We start from the raw sequence: 25,730 nt of genomic DNA on the forward strand, positions 1-25,730 counted from the left end.
CAATATTGGTCATATCATCATAGAAATACAGAGAAGACTGCCAGGCCTCCTACTCCTCATAAATATTAATAACCAAACAATGTGGTGCAAATACTCAGCATACTACAGCAATGACTGCAGATTTTAATGCCCCCAATAAGCCAAAAAGAAATGCAATCTCCCCAGTTTGGTTGGAGGGATGGTCAGGGCTATGAATTTTCAATCTTATGGCTCCCAGAGACAACTGTGATTAGTGTGCCAATCATGGAAGAGATTTCACTGAGCGATCACAGTTCTGAGGACGGAACTCAATCATAGTGATACATTACACAAGACTCCTTGTATTACATCGCTATAATGCACAGAGACAGTATGCTACACTGCAGTTGTCCGTGAAATCTGGAAAACGCAACCAATCATAGTCGTGTGTCCCGTACTTGTTATCTTGTAGTATGTCAGATGCACACAGTGCAGATCTTCATGTAGGGATCCACATGTTGGTGTAGTTTATATATTGTAATTCTACTTGGGTATTCCAAGCGCCACAACTACTACTAATTCTGTTACCAGGCGTCATTCATATCAATATATAATGTAAAGTGTCCACTATAAGAATGCTCCATAGGCTCATTAAAAAAAAATACCAACCCCCCCCCCACACACACACACACACACACACACAAACACTTTTGGTCCCTTTTAAACAGGCTACAAACCCCATTTAAAAAAAAAAATTAATAAAAATAAAACACTACAATAGGATCACATGTGAGAACCGAGTCCGACAGATAATCTGAAGAACAGCAGCTGGATTCTTTTCCTGAAGAATAAGCAAGAGGAAAAAAAATAAAAAAAAAGGAGAAACACTCAGCTATGAGTAAGGCACAAGGCATTCACTCTCTAGGACAATAACTTTCAGCTTCCTATTTTTTTTCTTCAGAAAAAAAAAAAAATTACAAATTTGAGGAGGCGAACCATTATTACTGTACGGCCAAAACATAAAACCAAAAATGGGAAAATATGTTTTATTTTTGGAATAAAATATTGACACAGAAGCCCATACAAAGCTTCTCACAATGAAAAGTGCCCGGCCGCCCTCATCCATGGCACGCCACAGCAGTCACACAGAAGATCCCTTATGTTATCAGCACAAACCCTATGGAGGGCATCCCCACAAATACATAGGATTAGAGGCTGCAGTCACAAACACAGAGCGCTCATTGTGCAGCACATGCTTTATTCTATAGTCTACAAAGGCCATAGAAAGAGACAGAAAACGTTCCAATGCCAAAAAAGGCTTAAACAGCACCAGTCAGGGCAATTTGGGACACTTAACTGCCCACTGATCATTAAAAAAAAAAAAAAAAAAATTGGGCCCAACTTGCACAATCGGCCTCAATAACTTGGTGGGAAAACACCTTTAACCTCCCTGTTCTCTCCAGCCCGAAATAATGGCACACAGCAGAGGCGCTCATGTGATGTAGCTCGAGCTATGGCAGCCTCGGGTCACACAAAGTCTTTTTACACATTGTATTACTTAAAATCACTCCCCTTTCCCTAGAACGGATATAAACAGTAATGCATCCGAAAATGTCCAAATCAAAAGATTTTAAAAAAAAAAAAAAAGTTACTTCCGGCTTTTAACCCCATGATGGAAAATAAGGCCCAAAGTTGAAAATTTTGCCATTTTGCAAAAATTCTATAAGAAGTGATCAAAAGCCTAAAAGCCCTCAAAATGGTAGTATTTAAAGTGTCAAAATGTCATTCAAAACACAGCTCTGTACACCAAAGTATGAAAAAGTTATTAGCGCCATAAGATGGCAAAATGAAGAATATCCCTGTGATCGCAATGACCCAAATAATAAATTTGACATGTAATTTAGGGGGCTCAGTAAAAGCCCACAAGAAAAAGGCACAAATGCATTTTTTTCACCAATTTCACTGCATATGGAATTTTTTCCTGCTCCCCAGTAGACAGCAAAGAATATTAAATACAGTCACTATGAAGTGCAATTGTTATACAAAAAAAACAAGACCCCACACAGCTCCCTACATGCATAAAAACTGTTACGGTATATATTTTTGAACCTGGGGAGTGAAAAATTTAAAACCAAAAAGGGCCTGGTTGTCACGTGGTTAATTGTCCCAGGTCACCCCCCAAAAAACGATATACTTCACTAAAGATGGGTCTGGTGAGGTGTTTAAATCACACCACCACCGCCCACTCCCAATTTTAATGTTAAAGCGTTTGTACCAAGCTTGTTATTCCTGTGCACAGGATAGGAGATAAGGTTATCGGTGGGGGACCCTCAGTAATCATGAGAACAGGTCCATCTTTCATGACAATGGGGGTCCCAATATCCCTCATTGATTAGCGTCAGGTGGAGCATACATTCTGCTGAACCATGCATTACTATGGGAGTGTCAAAAATAGGGGAGGACATAACTCAGATTCACTGTCTGTGACCTAGACAACTAAGTGCTGGAAAGAGTGGAGCGGTGTGCTCAGCAGTTTCATATGCTCCTATAGCGTAGAGCTGTAGGATGCATACTCAACCTGCCACTACACCAATTAACAAGAATGTGACCTAAGGTCACCTATTAAATGTGTAGAGATTAACCTGCAATCTTGGCACAATACAAAAAGTTTATTTTTTGGAGAAGAGAAGTTATGAAAATAATGAGCTTTCTTCAGGTAGGCGATTGTTCCAGGTCGCTGCGGGTCCAATATGGGTTCTACCCGCCTCTGGCACTGGAACCTAAAAGACCTTGGCCAGACAGGTGCAGCTCAGTTATCATTCCCTTGATAAAAACGGAGCGGCATGGACAGTATACAGCCATTGGCTCTGCCTCCTGTATAGCCTCTGGTGCTGCCTGGTACAGCAGGGGCTGGGATTCTCACCAAGTGGATCCTGATGATAGGACATTATCCAGAAAAGCCCCCCCTCACCCCAAATTAAAACTTTTTTATTTCAACAGGTTTAAAAACAGACACACACTCACCGGCCACTTTATTAGGTACACCGTGCTAGTAACGGGTTGGACCCCCTTTTGCCTTCAGAACTGCCTCAATTCTTCATGGCATAGATTCAACAAGGTGCTGGAAGCATTCCTCAGAGATTTTGGTCCATATTGACATGATGGCATCACACAGTTGCCGCAGATTTGTCGGCTGCACATCCATGATGCAAATCTCCCGTTCCACCACATCCCAAAGATGCTCTATTGGATTGAGATCTGGTGACTGTGGAGGCCATTTGAGTACAGTGACCTCATTGTCATGTTCCAGAAACCAGTCTGAGATGATTCCAGCTTTATGACATGGCGCATTATCCTGCTGAAAGTAGCCATCAGATGTTGGGTACATTGTGGTCATAAAGGGATGGACATGGTCAGCAACAATACTCAGGTAGGCTGTGGCGTTGCAAAGATGCTCAATTGGTACCAAGGGGCCCAAAGAGTGCCAAGAAAATATTCCCCACACCATGACACCACCACCACCATCCTGAACCGTTGATACAAGGCAGGATGGATCCATGCTTTCATGTTGTTGACACCAAATTCTGACCCTACCATCCGAATGTCGAAGCAGAAATCGAGACTCATCAGACCAGGCAACGTTTTTCCAATCTTCTACTGTCCAATTTCGATGAGCTTGTGCAAATTGTAGCCTCAGTTTCCTGTTCTTAGCTGAAAGGAGTAGCACCCCGTGTGGTCTTCTGCTGCTGTAGCCCATCTGCCTCAAAGTTCGACGTACTGTGCGTTCAGAGATGCTCTTCTGCCTACCTTGGTTGTAACGGGTGACGATTTGAGTCACTGTTGCCTTTCTATCAGCTCGAACCAGTCTGCCCATTCTCCTCTGACCTCTGGCATCAACAAGGCATTTCCGCCCACAGAACTGCCGCTCACTGGATGTTTTTTCTTTTTCGGACCATTCTCTGTAAACCCTAGAGATGGTTGTGCGTGAAAATCCCAGTAGATCAGCAGTTTCTGAAATACTCAGACCAGCCCTTCTGGCACCAACAACCATGCCACGTTCAAAGGCACTCAAATCACCTTTCTTCCCCATACTGATGCTCGGTTTGAACTGCAGGAGATTGTCTTGACCATGTCTACATGCCTAAATGCACTGAGTTGCCGCCATGTGATTGGCTGATTAGAAATTAAGTGTTAACGAGCAGTTGGACAGGTGTACCTAATAAAGTGGCCGGTGAGTGTAGAAAACAATCAGGCACAAGAGATCCTTGTAGACAAGGGACACACATGGGGAGCCCCTGCAGAAAGCCCTCGCACATTTATGAGTTGAATCTGAATACTGCAGAAGCAAGACAAAGAAATTGCATTATAATCCACTGACTGATACGTTTTGTCCAAGTCCCATCTGCTATACTGCTTATTGAGCCAATCATGGTTGGTTTACCATCGATTACGCTGCAACAATTTCATTTATTCTCAAAACGGCCTCATGTAACAATCATATTTCTGGCAGGTTTGGAGAGCAGTATGTACGCCTAAAAACATTCTCACCAGATTGTGGTCATAAAAGTCGCATTAAGACCCGGATGAAAACCTGCACATGTGCCATGAAGGAGTGAAACTGTGACATTCACACCCAAAGAAAAAGTTTATATTGCGATCAATTTGTGACTGGGTACATGATATATGCAATTTATACAGGAGAAGGATAGAGTCCTATAAGGACAACTGTACCCATTGGTCACTAAAATTTAACTTTTATTTATACAAAAATACTAAAAAATGGAAAGACAATACTCCATCCACTATTGTGACTTTTAAAATTATCAGCAGAGATAGATTGCAACCACTAAGGCTGAGTCGGATATTATCAGACCACCAATGTACTCTAGTGAGTGCTGAAAATTCCCTTATTAAAGCGTATATATACCCATCTACCCCACATATCTACTGGGAGACGATACTCCCTATTTCCCTAATGACTAATCTCAGCGTCCTAAGGGGAGGAGGGGGAAGGGGGGAAGGGAGGATTCCTATCAGACTAAGCTGACACACTGTCCCTACTAGAGGTGCTAGATAGCGTTTTCTGAGTATTGGTGGACTGTCTCCTATCTTATTCCCTATTTGGTTAGGCTGCTGCACACTGCTGTGCTAAAATAGAAACAAAGTTAGCCCCCCCGACATGTTTCGCCACTCGAGGTGGCGTCCTCAGGGGTATCGGGGCTATAATGCGGCGCACACCGCGGAGCAGTGCCCTATATGGACTTTAGTCGTGACGTCACAGTGGGGATCGTCTCCAGTAGCCAATCATCTTGCGAGGGGCATGGTTGGGTAAGCCAATCCCCAATGTTCTCGGCCGGTGACGTCACATGAGGGGGTGTGGCTCGCGCATGTCAACTGACTTAGTATCGGAGCCATAACCTTTTCAATGCGCATGTCAGAAGGGTTTGAAATCAGACCGGGCTTAGAAAGGGAATGCGCATGTCGAGGGACTTAGTCTCCAGGTGAGGATGCGACTATGCGTCGGACATAGGTATTGTATGTGCTATTCTTAAGGTTGTAAGAGTGGATATTCTGCCAGGGGTTATTTAATGATTATTTGCATCCCCGAGGTGTGAGTTCTAGGGGCGGTACAACAGTTGATATTTATACAGATGTGCCGATATTTATTGAATACGCACAGAATACCCTAATTCCTCCAGCCATATAGAGATATATAGAGGTCCCTCGTATATATTATCCCTCACTGTAGCAGTGTAAATTTCAACACTGGGATAATGGTCATATAGTGGCGGTGTGCTCATATGGATGAGTATTATCTATGTGGATTCAAAAGAATCGATTCATATAGTGTTATATATTGACTCATATCATAGAAAAGCTGCGAAGGTAAAGCCTTCATTAAGACCATTGGGATTCAATGTGCCCAATCTATAGATCCATTTTGCCTCAAGCTGTAAAAGCTTGTGGTCCAGATCACCTTTTCTGATGCCAGTTTTGAGGCAGTCAATCCCCCAAAAACGTAGGTGTTCATAATTATCCTTGTGCACAGTTTGTATATGTTTGGATAGTGTAGTATCCTTCTTAGTTCTTACTGTGCTCAAGTGTGAAGAAATCCTTTTTCTCAGCTCTTGTATCGTCTTTCCTACATAGAGCTTCGGACAGCTACACTGTATCATGTAGATAACCCCAGTTGTTTTGCAATTGATGTATTTTTTAATCTGGTATGTCCGATTATTTTCTGAGTCCGAAAAAACTCTTTTTCTGACCATGTACTTGCAAAATGAGCAATCCCCACATGGGTATGACCCTGTTATGCGGGGAGGTAGCCACGTTGTTAGTGGGGTGTGTTTCTCGCTGTAATGGCTCCGTACCAGTAGATCTTTTAGATTTTTTCCCCGTCGGTACGTTATAGAGGGGAAATTAGTTAGTACTGGTTGTAGATCCTCGTCCGCCATTAGTAGAGGCCAGTATTTGTTGAGGATGTCAACAATTTGTTGGGAATAGCCATCATAAGTTCCGATACATCTGATGGGTCCACGTTTTTGGTTCATGTGATTGTTCCCAAGCAGATCCTCTCGTTTCGTCAATCTTGCCTTTTGGTAAGCTCTATGTAGGGTCTTTTTTGGGTACCCTCTTGTTATGAAGCGTTTGTACAGATCACCACATTCTTTCTCAAATTCATGTTCTGTTGAGCAGTTCCTTCTGGCACGAAGGTACTGTCCGGTGGGAATACCCTTTTTCAGGGGGGTCGGATGCCAACTATGCCACTCGAGTAGATTATTGGTTGAGGTTTCCTTTCTGTAGATAGATGTTTGTATTTTGCCCTGTACGTCGATGGTTATATTCAAATCCAAGAAACAGATGTGCTCGTGATGAATTTCTGATGTGAAGTGCATGCCTATCTTGTTATTATTAAGCTGGGAGACAAATTCGTGAAAGAGGTCTTTATCACCCTCCCACAGGATCAGGATATCGTCGATATACCTTCCCCAGTAGGCCACATGTTTTGTGAACTCGTGTAGATCGTCAGAGAAAACTATGGTGGATTCCCACCATCCTAGGAAAATATTTGCGCAGGTGGGTGCGCAAATGGTCCCCATGGCGGTGCCTCTTACCTGATGGTAGAAGGCACCGCCAAAGAGAAAGTAATTATGGGTGAGCAGAAAGTGAAGAAGTGATAGTAGGAAGCTATTGTGTTTCCTATACTGTGTCCCTTTAGTGCTTAGGAAATAGGTTACTGCTTGTAATCCCAGTGAGTGCTGTATATTACTGTACAGGGCCTCTACGTCAAGGCTTGCCAAGTAAGTATTTTTTGTTACTGTTATTTCTTGTAATCTGGTAATGACATCCTTGGTGTCACGCAAGTAGGACGGCAATGAGGTGACAAACGGCCGTAGTAGTTTATCAATGTATTCACTTATCGCCTGTGTGAGCCCATCATTCCCAGAGACGATTGGTCTTCCCGGGATAGGTTTTGTCTGTTTGTGCACCTTTGGAAGGGCATAGAAGGTAGGTATTGTTGGCTTCTTGATAAGTAAATATTTGAATTAGTCTTTGGAAATCATGTTTTGCTCCAACGCCTCCGTGAGAATGGCTGATAGTTCTTGGACAAATTTATCAGTGGGATCCCTCTCTAGTAAGCTATAGGTGTTTTTATCGGCTAGTAGGCGCTTAGCCATGTTTACATATTCCTCCCTGCTCATCACCACTATGTTCCCCCCCTTATCTGAGGGTTTGAACACAACCTCGTCCATAGCTATTAGTTCTTCCAGTGCCTTATTTTCCTCTCTCGTAAGATTGGAGGCGATTAACTTTTTATGTGGTTTCATCTTTTCTATGTCCCTCGTTACCGATAGCTTACTAGAGAGGGATCCCACTGATAAATTTGTCCAAGAACTATCAGCCATTCTCACGGAGGCGTTGGAGCAAAACATGATTTCCAAAGACGAATTCAAATATTTACTTATCAAGAAGCCAACAATACCTACCTTCTATGCCCTTCCAAAGGTGCACAAACAGACAAAACCTATCCCGGGAAGACCAATCGTCTCTGGGAATGATGGGCTCACACAGGCGATAAGTGAATACATTGATAAACTACTACGGCCGTTTGTCACCTCATTGCCGTCCTACTTGCGTGACACCAAGGATGTCATTACCAGATTACAAGAAATAACAGTAACAAAAAATACTTACTTGGCAAGCCTTGACGTAGAGGCCCTGTACAGTAATATACAGCACTCACTGGGATTACAAGCAGTAACCTATTTCCTAAGCACTAAAGGGACACAGTATAGGAAACACAATAGCTTCCTACTATCACTTCTTCACTTTCTGCTCACCCATAATTACTTTCTCTTTGGCGGTGCCTTCTACCATCAGGTAAGAGGCACCGCCATGGGGACCATTTGCGCACCCACCTACGCAAATATTTTCCTAGGATGGTGGGAATCCACCATAGTTTTCTCTGACGATCTACACGAGTTCACAAAACATGTGGCCTACTGGGGAAGGTATATCGACGATATCCTGATCCTGTGGGAGGGTGATAAAGACCTCTTTCACGAATTTGTCTCCCAGCTTAATAATAACAAGATAGGCATGCACTTCACATCAGAAATTCATCACGAGCACATCTGTTTCTTGGATTTGAATATAACCATCGACGTACAGGGCAAAATACAAACATCTATCTACAGAAAGGAAACCTCAACCAATAATCTACTCGAGTGGCATAGTTGGCATCCGACCCCCCTGAAAAAGGGTATTCCCACCGGACAGTACCTTCGTGCCAGAAGGAACTGCTCAACAGAACATGAATTTGAGAAAGAATGTGGTGATCTGTACAAACGCTTCATAACAAGAGGGTACCCAAAAAAGACCCTACATAGAGCTTACCAAAAGGCAAGATTGACGAAACGAGAGGATCTGCTTGGGAACAATCACATGAACCAAAAACGTGGACCCATCAGATGTATCGGAACTTATGATGGCTATTCCCAACAAATTGTTGACATCCTCAACAAATACTGGCCTCTACTAATGGCGGACGAGGATCTACAACCAGTACTAACTAATTTCCCCTCTATAACGTACCGACGGGGAAAAAATCTAAAAGATCTACTGGTACGGAGCCATTACAGCGAGAAACACACCCCACTAACAACGTGGCTACCTCCCCGCATAACAGGGTCATACCCATGTGGGGATTGCTCATTTTGCAAGTACATGGTCAGAAAAAGAGTTTTTTCGGACTCAGAAAATAATCGGACATACCAGATTAAAAAATACATCAATTGCAAAACAACTGGGGTTATCTACATGATACAGTGTAGCTGTCCGAAGCTCTATGTAGGAAAGACGATACAAGAGCTGAGAAAAAGGATTTCTTCACACTTGAGCACAGTAAGAACTAAGAAGGATACTACACTATCCAAACATATACAAACTGTGCACAAGGATAATTATGAACACCTACGTTTTTGGGGGATTGACTGCCTCAAAACTGGCATCAGAAAAGGTGATCTGGACCACAAGCTTTTACAGCTTGAGGCAAAATGGATCTATAGATTGGGCACATTGAATCCCAATGGTCTTAATGAAGGCTTTACCTTCGCAGCTTTTCTATGATATGAGTCAATATATAACACTATATGAATCGATTCTTTTGAATCCACATAGATAATACTCATCCATATGAGCACACCGCCACTATATGACCATTATCCCAGTGTTGAAATTTACACTGCTACAGTGAGGGATAATATATACGAGGGACCTCTATATATCTCTATATGGCTGGAGGAATTAGGGTATTCTGTGCGTATTCAATAAATATCGGCACATCTGTATAAATATCAACTGTTGTACCGCCCCTAGAACTCACACCTCGGGGATGCAAATAATCATTAAATAACCCCTGGCAGAATATCCACTCTTACAACCTTAAGAATAGCACATACAATACCTATGTCCGACGCATAGTCGCATCCTCTCCTGGAGACTAAGTCCCTCGACATGCGCATTCCCTTTCTAAGCCCGGTCTGATTTCAAACCCTTCTGACATGCGCATTGAAAAGGTTATGGCTCCGATACTAAGTCAGTTGACATGCGCGAGCCACACCCCCTCATGTGACGTCACCGGCCGAGAACATTGGGGATTGGCTTACCCAACCATGCCCCTCGCAAGATGATTGGCTACTGGAGACGATCCCCACTGTGACGTCACGACTAAAGTCCATATAGGGCACTGCTCCGCGGTGTGCGCCGCATTATAGCCCCGATACCCCTGAGGACGCCACCTCGAGTGGCGAAACATGTCGGGGGGGCTAACTTTGTTTCTATTTTAGCACAGCAGTGTGCAGCAGCCTAACCAAATAGGGAATAAGATAGGAGACAGTCCACCAATACTCAGAAAACGCTATCTAGCACCTCTAGTAGGGACAGTGTGTCAGCTTAGTCTGATAGGAATCCTCCCTTCCCCCCTTCCCCCTCCTCCCCTTAGGACGCTGAGATTAGTCATTAGGGAAATAGGGAGTATCGTCTCCCAGTAGATATGTGGGGTAGATGGGTATATATACGCTTTAATAAGGGAATTTTCAGCACTCACTAGAGTACATTGGTGGTCTGATAATATCCGACTCAGCCTTAGTGGTTGCAATCTATCTCTGCTGATAATTTTAAAAGTCACAATAGTGGATGGAGTATTGTCTTTCCATTTTTTAGTATTTTTGTATAAATAAAAGTTAAATTTTAGTGACCAATGGGTACAGTTGTCCTTATAGGACTCTATCCTTCTCCTGTATAAACTGTGACATTTACATCATCAGACCATCTGTCAACCCCTGTGACTCAAAGGTTCCCTGGCATCAGATTTTTTTTTTTGTTTTACTCATACGGGTGAAAAAGTCCAAATTTGTCACCACACTAATGGTACTGTATTTTTTAGGATGTGTTGCATGTCTCAAGCTTAGGTGGTTCATATCAAGGGCTGAAAATATAAATTTATCAGATATTAATACATTAGAATAATGATGGCATAAACCACCAAATCCCATGGTGGTCCTTTAATTTAAGGACTAGGCCACTTTAGTTTGAGTTTCTATTTTTAACTCCCAATCTTTAAGAAGCTTGTTTCCTGCCTAAAAAAAAATATCCTTTGCAGTGACGATATTTAATATTACATTCTGTGTATTAAGAAGCTGGAATACAAAAAAAAAAAAAAAAATTAAATACAATTGAATTGTAGGGGATAAAAAAACAAATTTGCGCAATTTTCTTGTGCTCACTTTTTAGGGCTTTCGTTGTGGGCTCCAAATGACACCGCTAACTATTATTTTGGTACGATTGCATCCAACTAAATTTATATATGTAAAAAGAAAAAAAAAATTAAATACTTCACCGTATATAAGGCGCTGGGTATATATATGGTTTATATTAAAAAAATTTTTTGTTGTAAAATGTCAAAAAAGTGCCGTTTGACATTTGGGCGTAATGTGCTTTTACAGGGTTTGCTGCTGGAAATAACCATTGTTATATGTTGATAGACCAAGACTTTTGTGACACAGTGATAAATTGACAAACATGTTCGGTTATTTTCAGATCAGTTCTGGGGAAGCAGGGTAATTAGAATTTTTAGGTTTTTAAAATATATTTTTACTTAACTTTTTTTAGGTTCCCTAGGATCACTACTAGCATATATAAATAAAATTGATTGTTATGCTGTATATAATCGTTTCCCCTAAATCCCTTCCTCATCCAATCCCTTCCTTGGTTGAACTTGATGGACAAGTGTCTTTTTTCAACCGTATAAACTACGAAACTATATATGTAGGATAGTCTAGGTATCTATAACAGTGTGCCACCAGCAAATTGCTTGTCTTATGTCAAATGTCTTATAAAGACTCCAGGCTGACATGGGAATGATACGACAACATCAATGATTGACATCCACCATGTATGAAGAGTTCTATTCATACATCATTACATTACAGGATAGGGCCCAATGTGCTTATTGGTGGGGGTTTCAGTTATTGATCATTCGTCGCTCTCAAAGATGAGAGCCGCTGGTCGGCATCTCTTGTCCTCTCTATGGAGCTGACCGAGATTCGATGCCATGTAAAAGAGAAGAGTCATATTTGCTTGAGCTGAGTTAGGATGAGAAACTGGCGGGGGAGCGGCACTTTAGATTATTATATTTATCAGTGATGGCGAACCTTTTAGAGACTGAGTGCCCAACCTACAACCGAAAGCCACATATTTTTCACAAAGTGCCAAATGCCAATTTAAAGTAACTTATTGCTCCCTGCTGTGTCACAGATTCGAACGTATTGGAGTCCTGAAGACACCAATACAGTAGAATGATGGAGAAATTTGGATTATTATTGTAGCTTCCCCTTAACAGGGTGAATCGCAGGCCCTGAGAAGGGGCTTCAATGATAATCTAGCTCTGCCCACTCCTCCTTGCTCCTCCCATCCTCATCAAGTTACTTTAAACTAGTGCTGAACATGGCACGTTCTGGGCTGCCTGTGACTGCAGGAGGAGGAGTCCTTAATGGTGACCTTTGTGCTAGGTGATGGCGTGGGTGCCCACAGATAGGGCTCCGAGTGCCACCTCTGGCACCTGTGCCATAGGTTTGCCAACACTGATATATATGATAGGCTCCGGAGGAGCTGGAGCCATGCAGTCACATGACGTCTGTTTCTTTGAGCTACACAACCAGAGATGAGGTATAGTTGGGAATGTGAGCTGCAGATAAAGATCCATCACCACACTTAGTCTTTGAGATACAGAACCTGACAAACAGGGAGTCAAAGAATCACCGATATTAGATATGAGCTTCTCTTATTTCATCTGAAACCAGAATATTTGTTCCAAGTACTATAAATCCCAAAATATGGGTATCTGAAATTCCGCCACCCCTCTAGCCTCTCAGACTGACTCATCTCAGAAATATGACTCTTCTGCTCATTGCCACACAACTTTGGAGGAGTTTCCTTATAAACAGGTGAGATTTCACATAAAAAGAGAGAATTCTAGAAAGAATATTTCACACTAGGGGGCTGGTAGTTTATTAGAGTAAAACACGGACAGGAACCCTTTAACACACAATTGCTAGAAGGCGATGAATACCGCAAACTGCTGGCCAATATTTGTGTCTGAGTTATTTACTCGTGAAATTACTAACAGACGATGATTTTCTTTTATAATTCATGTTATATTTGTTTGTCAAAAGTGTAACAATTTTACTGGAAGCAAAATGATTCATCCCATCTGCTATGCACACAAGGAACAAGACAAATATAAGTTGTCTGGTAGGGCAATTATTTTTGTAAAATTTATAAGCAGTAACTAGAAGTACAACTGAAGTATAAAAAAAAAGTTATAGGTGTCAGAATATGGTGACATATCTCCGTGATCCTAGGGACACAGAAAATAAAGGGAAGGGGCCAGGTGGACCAAAAAGTAAAAGCTTTAAATAAAACACATACAATGTAAACATTCTTTGCATTTGGGATTTCTTCAACAGACCCCCCACTTAAAAAATTAATTGGGGGGGGGGGGGTCATATGTTTTTGCTAAATATTTAGGGCCACACAGAAAACCAGCAGCAGCCTTGAATCTGGTAAAATACACACCGAATCCCGGAGCCATGACCCCGGCTTCCTCCTCTCGCTATATATTATGTGGAGCAGCAGGTCACATACATATATACATTTTAGAAAGAGAGCTGGGTAATCTACATAAATGCTGAGGAATGGAGCTGTGCGAGAAGGACTTAAAACATGACTTCCAGCTACTTCAATTTATGTATCAAAAGGTTCCAAAAAAAAAAAAAAAAAAAGCCATTACTCTTTTGTTGCTATAGCAATCGCAGAGTAGAGGGAAATTATGTATTTTCTGGCTGTTTGCACCAATTACTCTCGGATCCATCACAAGCCAAATGTATATGAAGTAGCAGAAAAAACGTGGGTGTTAAAATTTCTTTCAACCATAGTTGATTTTAACACCTTCACAGCAGCTAGAGGTTCTTCGATTCCACGGCTTTGAAAGGCAGCGGTCAGGACACACATGAATGGCTTCCATATCGTTTTTAATACCAATTTACAAATCTTTGGAATTCTTACAAATTTCAAATATTAGTCGGTCACAAGTCTTAAGGTTGTATGTAGAGGGTTCATTGGTCAAGGAAGGCGTTTGCTGCACATTACCACATGTAACAAGAGTGTTAACCCCTTAACAGCCTCCTGCAAAGCAGCCAGTAGTAGGCAAAAGCCGGTGATGCATGGGCACCGCCATATTGGCTTTGATCATTGTGATGTTATCGATGATTGGGTCTTTATAAGAGGTGTGTTGCCTGTATAAGGTGTATTGCATGCCACGCGTTGAACAGGCACCTGTAAAGTTGGCACAGTACGCACAGTGCCGGTTCCGATATCACTAGAGAACTGCGTGAAATCTCCAGATAGCCGGAGAATGACACTGCAATGAGAATGGGCTAGGATATCATGGGCACGGAGTGGGCAGGGTTGCTCAACTGCATGGTATAAATAAGATCTTTCATCTTTTATCTCACCTAGTAATATGCTAAAAAGAACTCCAGGGGACATACATATAACAGAAGAGGGTAATGTTTGGGAGATCAGGGGGGCTTAGTGTAGTTACAGGTTCCCTCTAACTTATCCTCTCTCCTGGATCTACTTTTCCCTGAAATTTCTGCTGAACTCCATCTTGCAATCAACTAGACAGCATCTCACCAAGGAGTCAATAAACATACACAGTCTGTGAAGGATGAAGAGGGAGAAGCAAATCATAGGAGCAAATTCTCCACCCAGCAGCGGAAAGTGCAATCCAACACAGAAAAGCACGAGAGCCAAGGGAAAATGTAGACTAAGAGTCACAATCACCAGAAATAGTGTCACCACTCATGTACACACTGGACAGCCTGGTCTGGCAAAGTCTGTAGAAATAATCTACAAATCTTCCCATTAAACTTCAGCCTGTGTCTCCTCCACACTCATCCAGCTCCCTCCCCTCTTCCTGCCATGTGCACTGAGCAGACAGGGGAGGGAGGGGGATGTTGTGGAAAATGGGAAGAAAGCACGAGGAGAGCGAGACACAGGCTGCTGCTGTTGCAACAAAAATATTGTGAATATTTGGTGGGGAATTGTAGATTTTCTGGTGTACAAATGTCTCACAATGTGCAACATTCAACGACCTCCTCAACTTCAGCCCGATTTAAAATTTTTCAAAAACTTTCAAATTCACACCAGTCCCCTCCTGGAGCAGGATATACAAAGAATTAGTTATGCAAAAATGTGAGTGAGACTTTACATTCAAACGTTTCAAAACCAAATTCTTACATTAACACCTCATATCCCAGGATGATAATCTGACATACAACAAGCCTAAAAACTGGTGCAAGAAGCCTTCCTAGTGACAGATCCTGCTGATGCAGGGAATTATTCTGGCTGCCATATTTGGGGGTCACAGAGGAGCTTTACGCTATTTTGGGCATACTGCATCAGTCTTTTGGGGGGGGGGGGATAAATTCTGTAGGCTTTCTAGGTGGACTCATCACATGATACGTTAAGTGATGTGGCTCTACAGTGTTATCACACCTATATCCTGTAACCCCAATGTATCACATGATCAATACACTGAATTGAACCACAAATCTGAATTTGAGCCCATTTTGTGAACCATGGCCTGAAAGACGACCAAACTATTAGAAATCCCAACACCGCACATTTCAACCTCTATGGAGTGGACCTTACCTTCAGATTTTAGCTTGGTGAGAACAAATATTAGATAATTGTTGAAGTCTGGAAACTGGTTGAGCTGCTCCAATTTCTGAAACAAAGAGTTAAGGTAAAACGAGACATGCGAAAAATATATACTTTGAGAAGATTTCCAAAACAGCTGATAATAGGGGAATTAATGTCTGATCAGAGATTAACAACTCGTCCATATGGGCAGCTATACCTACTACTACAACGCATCCATCTCAAGGACAGGTCAGACAAATTTCACATGAAATATGATGTGTAGGCGGCAGATGTTATAGAGCATGTTATAGAGCAAGATAGGCGCAGGTACACAAGCACTGTGACAGTGGTAATCTTCTTATACTTGTTATCCGCAGCCTGCTTCCTTCTAATAACAAGAACAATATTATTCTAATGAATAAGACAGGCTCTGGATCGTGTTACCAGAGCCCCGCTGTGTTGTAGCTTCACAGGCCGTTACAGTGTGAAGGAGCTAAACCCCCGACTCTATATGAGATTATCACAGGAAGGGGCTTAGGGGAAGGAGAGTGTAAAATCCCGTGTAGCCAGAGTATGGAGGGGCTCTGGTAACACCCCACAGGGTGTTTCAGGCTCATTAGCAGAATTGTTACTTGTTACTGTGGATAACATAAATTTTCTACATTTAAATAAGAATCTGGGGAAGATGAATACATAACATATTCACTCAAATAAGGTAACTCACAACTTCTTCCCCCCTTTCCAAATCAGTTTTTAAATGACTGTATAGAGACAATGAAGCAGAGTCTTTCCACTACTTTGAAAAGTCACGTTGACTTTTTGGAATAAGTGACCTCGTGACCAGTGTCAGAGTGTCAAAGCAGTAAAAAAAACACACAACCATTGCATTGGTACCATCTTATCTACCACTCCTATCTGAGGTTTATGGAGCATTTTGTTAGGCATGCTCGGTAGTGATTCCACACCATTGCTCCATAAGGCTGCTGTAAAGCATATGCCTCAATGCTGTTAAAAGAGAAAACCACTGCAGTCCCCATACAAAAAAAAAAAAATTATACAAAAATTTCCACTTTTATTAAAGTTTAGCTATGACAGGTCGACCTGGCGTTTTGCGTAAAAATCTGCGAATGTTTGCAAGCTTTTAAAAAAATGTGACAGGAACAACCCCTGCACCTTTATACTCACCCAGCATGGAAGTGGCGTGGTCTCGATAATTTTCGATTATTTTAGTGCCAGAAAACTGACACAGAAGCACTGATATATGCCCCCCCCCCTGTATCTATACACATACATACATATATATATACTTATTATAAAGTAGACAATGAGATCTGTCTACATCTCTGTTATTGATGGCAAACACCTCGCACAGGCCACTGATTATTAGATATGCAGGGGTCTGCCTCCTCGTCCCCCTATAATCGGTTATTGGAGTCCAATTGTATCACCTCCAAAATGACATTCGCTCTTCTTTACACTACCCTCTCACCCCTCACAGTGCACTACAATCCTATATGACATCTCCATCCACACAAAGAGGTTCAGGTAAGATTTGTCGTCTTTCTGAATGCACTATAAATAAGAGCGTATGCCATGTATGTAAAGTATATTCCTCAGCAGCGGCTATTTTTACCCCTGATGATTGGTTATATTAATAACTCAGAAGAAGAAGGGAAAAAGCTGCGCTGATGCCCGGCGCCTGCTCTCCTTCCTTCTATGAAGGGGTTTTATATCTCCAATGAATGGAGGGGAGACACATCATTACTAGAAAGATTATAACGAACCATAAAGAATCTAATATTCACAAGTGTCTATTATGGTGACTTGTAGACACATCTAACTAGTGAGTCAGGCACAGGAATCCTCTCCAGCATGAGCCATATTACACCCGGGGTATGAAGGATAATGCAGCGACCGTCATTACTCCGGCTGTATTATACTGGCTGGGTGTGCAGGTCATTGTGACTCAGAGGATGCACGTGCCCAGAAACTAGAATATCATGCTCCAAGAAGACAAACTGAGGTGGTGATAGGGAGATCAGCTATGTAGGATATTTTGAATGCGTTTTCCATCTATAAGGAGAACACCCAAGAAATACAACACAATAAAAAACTGAAATGATCCCAATTCTGTATTATGCTTCCAGTTTCTGGCCTAGCACTCTCCTGGAGATACTGGTGTGTGTGTGTGTGTGTGTGTGTGTGTGTGTGTGTGTGTGTGTGTGTGTGTGTGTGTGTGGGGGGGGGTGGGGGGGGGGTTGTCAAATAAATCTCGTTATCCAATGAGTGGCCTCCGCAGAGACTAGATGTCGATTCCTGTGTTGTTCCCTTGTCTGGGGTCATTGTATAAGAAGTCCTCAGTACCCCAGGTACAGGAGCTCAAACCAGAAGCTCTGGACCAACAAAAAAAACTGAGTGGGACAAGTATGTGACCCCTTATTTCTTACCCCAGCCGCAGGTGATTGTCCGGTTTCATGGAGAAAGGGGGGTTTCCCACGCAAGTTATTCCCTGTCCACACGGTAGGGCCAAACTTGCTTTGAGGGAAAACCTCTTTAAGGAGGGTGGAGGCGCATACATCTCCAACATCTCACAGGATATTCCAAATATATGTCTGTCATACCATCAGGGGGAACTGACCCGGACCCTGAGCATGGACACAGCACTGCTCAGCTGGTTTTGGTAATCCAAAATAAGTTATTGGACAAAGGAAAATCTGCCCCCCCCCCCCAAACCTTAAAGGAAATCTACCGTCAAAATCCGTCAAGAAAAACCAGGGAGTATGTGCATCCTAAGTAAGTGTCATGATGGATTTCCTTTACGATAGATGCATCTCCTAGAGACAAAACTTCTCTTTCTACAAAACATTGGAGGAAAAAACTGCTTTTCCAAAATTCTTTTCTTATTTACGACTTCAGTGGCCGATGTAACAGAGCACAAGTGCCCATCACATAATCTGCTGCTTTCTGTCATGTGGCGGCAGCACGGGGGATTACTAGAAGTCATCTCCGCTAAGAGCTCTTCATACGCTGCTCCCTCCTAATCCCAGGATTCCTCATTCCCGGGACCATCTAATCTGCACCACAGTCATAAACACCGTCATGTTCTCAGTGGCTTCTAGTAGTTAGCAAATACACAGGGTCCAGAGGTATGAAGCAACAGATCCGTGGCCTACAACTATTGAAAAACATGGCCGCTTTCTTCCAAAAAAACACTCCACACCTGACCAGGGTTTGTATTGAAGTTCAGCTGTATAGAGATGAATGGAGCTTAGTTGCAATACCATGTACTACCCATGGTCAGCCGCTTTCGGGAAGCATCCACAGGTTTAACCTCCAGACAATCCCTTTAAGTACAAGACAAAACCATAGACACTAAACTGCGAAAATGTCCCCAAATAAGACATCTACTTATACAAACCACTCCCTGTGCAGGTGATCAGGAGGGAGCTGGGTGCACGCAAGTGTGTACCGATCTATTCCTTATTACAGGAGATACACCCCTATTGAGTATGAGTAAATAACCAAATACCATATATAATTGTCAAAAATTCAATAAACTTTATTAGTTAATCAAAAAAGCTTCCCGTAGGGATAAAATGGAAACACAAAGACAACACACAGACTAATATACAATGCACAAAACCCGCATAGTGATATGTTTAAGAAGTGGTATTTTCACTCATGATACATAGCTACTGTCAGCAAGGACCCTATCTGTCCTATTCAGTTAATACAGTGCACAATCTCCTAATAAAGATACATTCCTATATACCTCATTGGTCTAGGGAACCCACCAGGAACAGATAGATATGGGGGATCATCGGAAAAACCACTAATGTAAAGTATATACAGACCGCAGTGATGTGCAGGGACCCCGACACGTGTTTCGCCTTCAAGGCTGCTTCTTCTTCTCCCCCAGAAGAAGCCTTGAAGGCGAAACACGTGTCGGGGTCCCTGCACATCACTGCGGTCTGTATATACTTTACATTAGTGGTTTTTCCGATGATCCCCCATATCTATCTGTTCCTGGTGGGTTCCCTAGACCAATGAGGTATATAGGAATGTATCTTTATTAGGAGATTGTGCACTGTATTAACTGAATAGGACAGATAGGGTCCTTGCTGACAGTAGCTATGTATCATGAGTGAAAATACCACTTCTTAAACATATCACTATGCGGGTTTTGTGCATTGTATATTAGTCTGTGTGTTGTCTTTGTGTTTCCATTTTATCCCTACGGGAAGCTTTTTTGATTAACTAATAAAGTTTATTGAATTTTTGACAATTATATATGGTATTTGGTTATTTACTCATACTCAATAGGGGTGTATGCTTTAGGAAGGGAGGTGGTGTGTTTTGCCCTACGACCACCCCCATATACTGTTTGGTGTATCATTATTACAGGAGATGACAGAGCAAATGTGACCGACTATTCAGCATGTACAGGTCATTGTCATCATGGACAAGACAGGGGTCAGAGGTCACAGAATCTAGTTATAGGAATATGCCTTTAGTGGACATGATACAAATGTTTCCATAAAGACACAACCAGCACCAACACCTATGCTGGGAGGATGGAGAAAAAGCTACTCCTACCCTAACAAATCTAACAAATTACCCCCCACTGGTGTAAGAGGGCGAGCACTTTACAGGAGGGGGGTGTCCTAGGCTGTGATACAGATCCCAGAATTATCCCGGTGGTGATGGAGCTTAGGCAGCCTTCAGCCTAGTTCCCACCTCCATGACCATTTTTTCAGAACCAACACCAGGAGCGGCTGAACGCACAGAACTTCCCCTTCCCCTACACCTCACCCCTGTGTAGTCTCCTCACGATAACTTAAGACAGATCGGAGGTGTGAACTGACCCTAATAGTGCTACTCCCTCCATTGACCCATCTGAGCAGACACATCCTCAAAGAGTAGACTGGAATTGAGACTCCTGAAACTCCTTGCAGCCGCTTATCTCCACCAAGAACAAAAGGATCAGACGTGTTAAAAGTCCACGTGTTTAACCCTTGCCCCCCTGACATCACAGATCAGCCTGGTCACTCCCATATACAATAGATGGTCAGCATCTGCGTTCTCAAGGCTCTTCAGGGACCTTGCTGGCTGAGCCCCAAATCCTCTAGGCCTTAAAGTGCCAATGACAGCAGCTACATCCGTATCTCCACAATTGTTTCCTACTGACATGTGACAGATTAGCAGCTCCTTAGGCAGCAGCACTACACAGGCTGGTATAGGGCATTGGGTGGCACATGCCATGACAGACTACCAGGGGTCTGGTCCCCAGGAGGCAGCACTTCACAAACTGCTAGAGAGCATGCCATGATAGACTAACAGGCAGCCCTACACAGGCTGCTAGGGGGCACATATCTGGCTGTTAGGGGGCACATGCCAGGCTACGCACAGGCTGGTAGGGGGGGCACACGCCGGGCAGGACTACGCACAGGCTGGTAGGGGGGGGCACACGCCGGGCAGGACTACGCACAGGCTGGTAGGGGGGGGCACACGCCGGGCAGGGCTACACACAGGCTGGTAGGGGGGCACACGCCGGGCAGGGCTACACACAGGCTGGTAGGGGGGCACATGCCGGGCAGGGCTACACACAGGCTGGTAGGGGGGCACATGCCGGGCAGCGCTACACACAGGCTGGTAGGGGGGCACATGCCGGGCAGCGCTACACACAGGCTGGTAGGGGGGCACATGCCGGGCAGCGCTACACACAGGCTGGTAGGGGGGCACATGCCGGGCAGCGCTACACACAGGCTGGTAGGGGGGCACATGCCGGGCAGCGCTACACACAGGCTGGTAGGGGGGCACATGCCGGGCAGCGCTACACACAGGCTGGTAGGGGGGCACATGCCGGGCAGCGCTACACACAGGCTGGTAGGGGGGCACATGCCGGGCAGCGCTACACACAGGCTGGTAGGGGGGCACATGCCGGGCAGCGCTACACACAGGCTGGTAGGGGGGCACATGCCGGGCAGCGCTACACACAGGCTGGTAGGGGGGCACACGCCGGGCAGCGCTACACACAGGCTGGTAGGGGGGCACACGCCGGGCAGCGCTACACACAGGCTGGTAGGGGGGCACACGCTGGGCAGGACTACACACAGGCTGGTAGGGGGGGCACATGCCGGGCAGCGTACACACAGGCTGGTAGGGGGGCACATGCCGGGCAGGGCTACACACAGGCTGGTAGGGGGGCACATGCCGGGCAGGGCTACACACAGGCTGGTAGGGGGGCACATGCCGGGCAGGGCTACACACAGGCTGGTAAGGGGGCACATGCCGGGCAGCGCTACACACAGGCTGGTAAGGGGGAACATGCCGGGCAGGACTACACACAGGCTGGTAAGGGGGCACATGCCGGGCAGGGCTACACACAGGCTGGTAGGGGGAACATGCCGGGCAGGGCTACACACAGGCTGGTAGGGGGGCACACGCCGGGCAGGGCTACACACAGGCTGGTAGGGGGGCACATGCCGGGCAGGGCTACGCACAGGCTGGTAGGGGGGCACATGCCGGGCAGGGCTACGCACAGGCTGGTAGGGGGGGCACACGCCGGGCAGGGCTACGCACAGGCTGGTAGGGGGGGCACACGCCGGGCAGGGCTACGCACAGGCTGGTAGGGGGGGCACACGCCGGGCAGGGCTACGCACAGGCTGGTAGGGGGGGCACACGCCGGGCAGGGCTACGCACAGGCTGGTAGGGGGGGCACACGCCGGGCAGGGCTACGCACAGGCTGGTAGGGGGGGCACACGCCGGGCAGGGCTACGCACAGGCTGGTAGGGGGGGCACACGCCGGGCAGGGCTACGCACAGGCTGGTAGGGGGGCACATGCCGGGCAGGACTACGCACAGGCTGGTAGGGGGGGCACATGCCGGGCAGGGCTACACACAGGCTGGTAGGGGGAACATGCCGGGCAGGGCTACACACAGGCTGGTAGGGGGCACATGCCAGGCAGGACTACACACAGGCTGGTAAGGGGGCACATGCCAGGCAGGACTACACACAGGCTGGTAGGGGGAACATGCCGGGCAGGACTACACACAGGCTGGTAGGGGGGCACATGCCGGGCAGGACTACACACAGGCTGGTAGGGGGAACATGCCGGGCAGGACTACACACAGGCTGGTAGAGGGGGGCACATGCCAGGCAGGACTACACACAGGCTGGTAGAGGGGGCACATGTCGGGCAGGACTACACACAGGCTGGTAGGGGGGCACATGCCGGGCAGGACTACACACAGGCTGGTAGGGGGAACATGCCGGGCAGGACTACACACAGGCTGGTAGAGGGGGGCACATGCCAGGCAGGACTACACACAGGCTGGTAGAGGGGGCACATGTCGGGCAGGACTACACACAGGCTGGTAGGGGGGCACATGCCGGGCAGGGCTACGCACAGGCTGGTAGGGGGGCACATGCCGGGCTGGTAGGGGGCACATGCGCTCCCCAGGAAGTGATGACAATGTCTGGGCTCAGGACATGGGGGTCACCGCTGATACACGTTACACAGGGCCCGGACATCAGGGGAGGAGCACTACGACTCCCAGCAGCGGGCAGCACGTGCACCGGGGAGCGGCGGGCGGGGGCTCGGGCCTAGGCCGGGTGTGGCGGGAAGCCGCAGGTGACAGCATCCTCCCCCGCAGGCCGCAGCGCTCCAGGCCCCGGGAGGAGAGGAGCCTCCAGCACAGGCCGCGGCGCCGCCTCCTCTCATCCCCCCGGCCGGCGCCGCCATAGTCAGCATGAAGGATACTTGTTGCACCGATCTCTGCGTGGACGTGTCCGGAGACTGCGACTCCTTGAGGAGCTGGAGGATCTGCTGCAGCCCCTGCTCGTCCGGCTTCCACTCGTACTCCATGCTGCGGGACACGACACGGCGCGGACACAGCACAGGAGAGGGGGAGGCGGCCTGGCCGGGAAATGGCGGCGACGGCGCGGTCCTACCGCTCGCCGGCTACTGACAGGAGGCGGACAGGTCCTAGCGCCCGCCGGCTATCACAGGAGACACAGCGGTCCTAGCGCACGCCCAGACTTCTGACAGGAGGCGGAGAAGTCCTAGTGCCGGAACTCCATGCCTGACAGGAGGCGGAGAGGTCCTAGTGCCGGGTCTCAATGGCCGACTGGAGACAGAGAGGTCCTAGCGCACGCCCAGGCTTCTGACAGGAGGCAGAGAGGTCCTAGTGCCGGAACTCCATGGCTGACAGGAGGCGGAGAGGTCCTAGTGCCGGAACTCCATGGCTGACAGGAGGCGGAGAGGTCCTATGGCCGGTTGACCATGGATGACAGGAGGCAGAGAGGTCCTAGTGCCTGTACTCCACAGCTGACAGGAGGCGGAGAGGTCCTAGTGCCGGTACACCATAGTTGACAGGAGGCGGAGAGGTCCTTGTACCAGTCCCCCATGGCTGACAGGAGGCTAAGGCCCCTTCCACACTAGCGTTGCATTTCACGTCAGGGTGCAATGCGTGAAAAACTGACATTTTTGGCTGCGTTTTTGTTCCATTGTTCCTTGGAGTTATTAGCGTTTTTGCATTTTTCACGCGCGTGTTGTTCGTGTTTTTTTGCGTTTTCTAAGTCAATGGGACTTTTTCAAAGGGACCATGGTTCGGGAATAAAATGTTTTATTTAATTGAAAAAGAATGTCTTCTGATAAGTTAGCAGATGTATGCAAACATCTACAATCTTTTCTTCACTGTTCCGCGCGTATATTATCTCCCGACAAGTTAGCAGATGTGAAGAACAGTGAAGAATAGAATAAAAACAGTGAACACCGTGAACACAGGATCATTTAAGTGAAAAACACAGTAAAGAACACAGTGAAGAATAGATTACAGATGTTCGGCACATCTGCTTACTTGTCGGGAGATACACGCGGAACGGTGCGAACAAAATAGCATGTGAAGAACAATATATATGTGTGAAGAACACATTGCAGATGTATGGAAACATTCTTTGGCACTTCAGAATCCGCCACACGCATGGGCGCGTGCATGGTGCGCCGTGCCCTAGTAAGGTACGCCGAGACAAATTTTAATATAACTTATAAATCGGCAATAGGGGTTTTTTTCTACTAATGAAAATATGCTCCGGCACCAGCTCACCCTGAGCTGGTGCCATGTATCGGTTTCTTAGAACTACCACTTTTAAGTGGTAGGTTTCCTTTAAGTACTGGTTCTGATCCACAGGACTGGCATATAGCAAATGTGATGCCAATGTACAAAAAGGGTCAAAAAGTGATCCTTGAAACTACAGAACTGTGAGTCTAACTTCTGTTGTGGGGAAAAAATTAAGGGGTTTATTAGAGATGCTATCCTGGAGTATCTCACTGTACATAACTTTATAATCCAGCATCAGCATGGGCATTTGATATAGTGCCACGTAAAAAGGTTGGTACATAAAATAAGATGCTGGGACTAGGGGAAAATCTGTGTATTTGGGTTTGTAATGGGAAAACTGTGAAAACAGAGGGTCATCAACAATGGCACATTGTCAGATTAAATTGATATTACCAGTGGAGTTCCACAGAGGTCAGTATTGGGCCCCTTCTTTTTAATATTTTTTTATTAATGACCTTGTAGTGGGTTTACAAAGTTAAGTTTCAATATTTGCAGATAATACTAAGCTGTGTAAAATAAAAAATATTGAGACTCTTGCGATTATCCGTTGTAACCTCTGTTTGCGTTCCTGACCTTGATTCCCCGCCGTCTGTCTTATCCTTCTGCTACATCAACAACTCCGATCTTGAGCTGCCTGTCCTGACCTCCTGCTTGACTACAACTCTGATTCTGCCTGCCCTTTCTGTCACCAAGACATGCAGGGGTTCATCCCCCAGTGCTCACTGCCCACTTGCAGTTTGCCACATAGAGGTCTAAGGTGGCATTCATGGTCAGCCTACTCTCTGGGAAGGCCCTGGAGTAGGATATCCCTCTCTGGGAGTGAAACAACCTAATCACAGGCAATATTCCCATTTTCCTCACAGAATTCCAGTCCGTCTTCGA

General features: G+C 45.5%; 1 protein-coding gene across 3 annotated transcripts in view; it reads right to left on the reverse strand.

Moving 5' to 3' along the window:
* The window catches only part of TNPO1 (transportin 1), a 52,761-nt gene extending 28,923 nt beyond the window's left edge, over positions 1 to 23,838 (reverse strand). Inside the window, exons 1-2 of one of the 3 annotated variants that reach the window (XR_011853395.1) lie at positions 23,489 to 23,838; positions 15,736 to 15,811 (exon numbers count right to left, since the gene is read on the reverse strand). Coding sequence is in view for 2 of the 3 variants with exons in the window: in XM_072138753.1 (XP_071994854.1) it covers positions 15,736 to 15,811; positions 23,489 to 23,593 (181 nt within the window). In the remaining variant the exon portion in view is untranslated. The remainder of the gene's footprint in view (positions 1 to 15,735; positions 15,812 to 23,488) is intronic. The other 2 variants (XM_072138753.1, XM_072138761.1) reach the window with 2 other exon arrangements.
* Positions 23,839 to 25,730: the final 1,892 nt, after the last annotated feature.

This window comes from Engystomops pustulosus, chromosome 1, assembly GCF_040894005.1.
Source record: "Engystomops pustulosus chromosome 1, aEngPut4.maternal, whole genome shotgun sequence".
Classification (NCBI taxonomy): domain Eukaryota; kingdom Metazoa; phylum Chordata; class Amphibia; order Anura; family Leptodactylidae; genus Engystomops; species Engystomops pustulosus.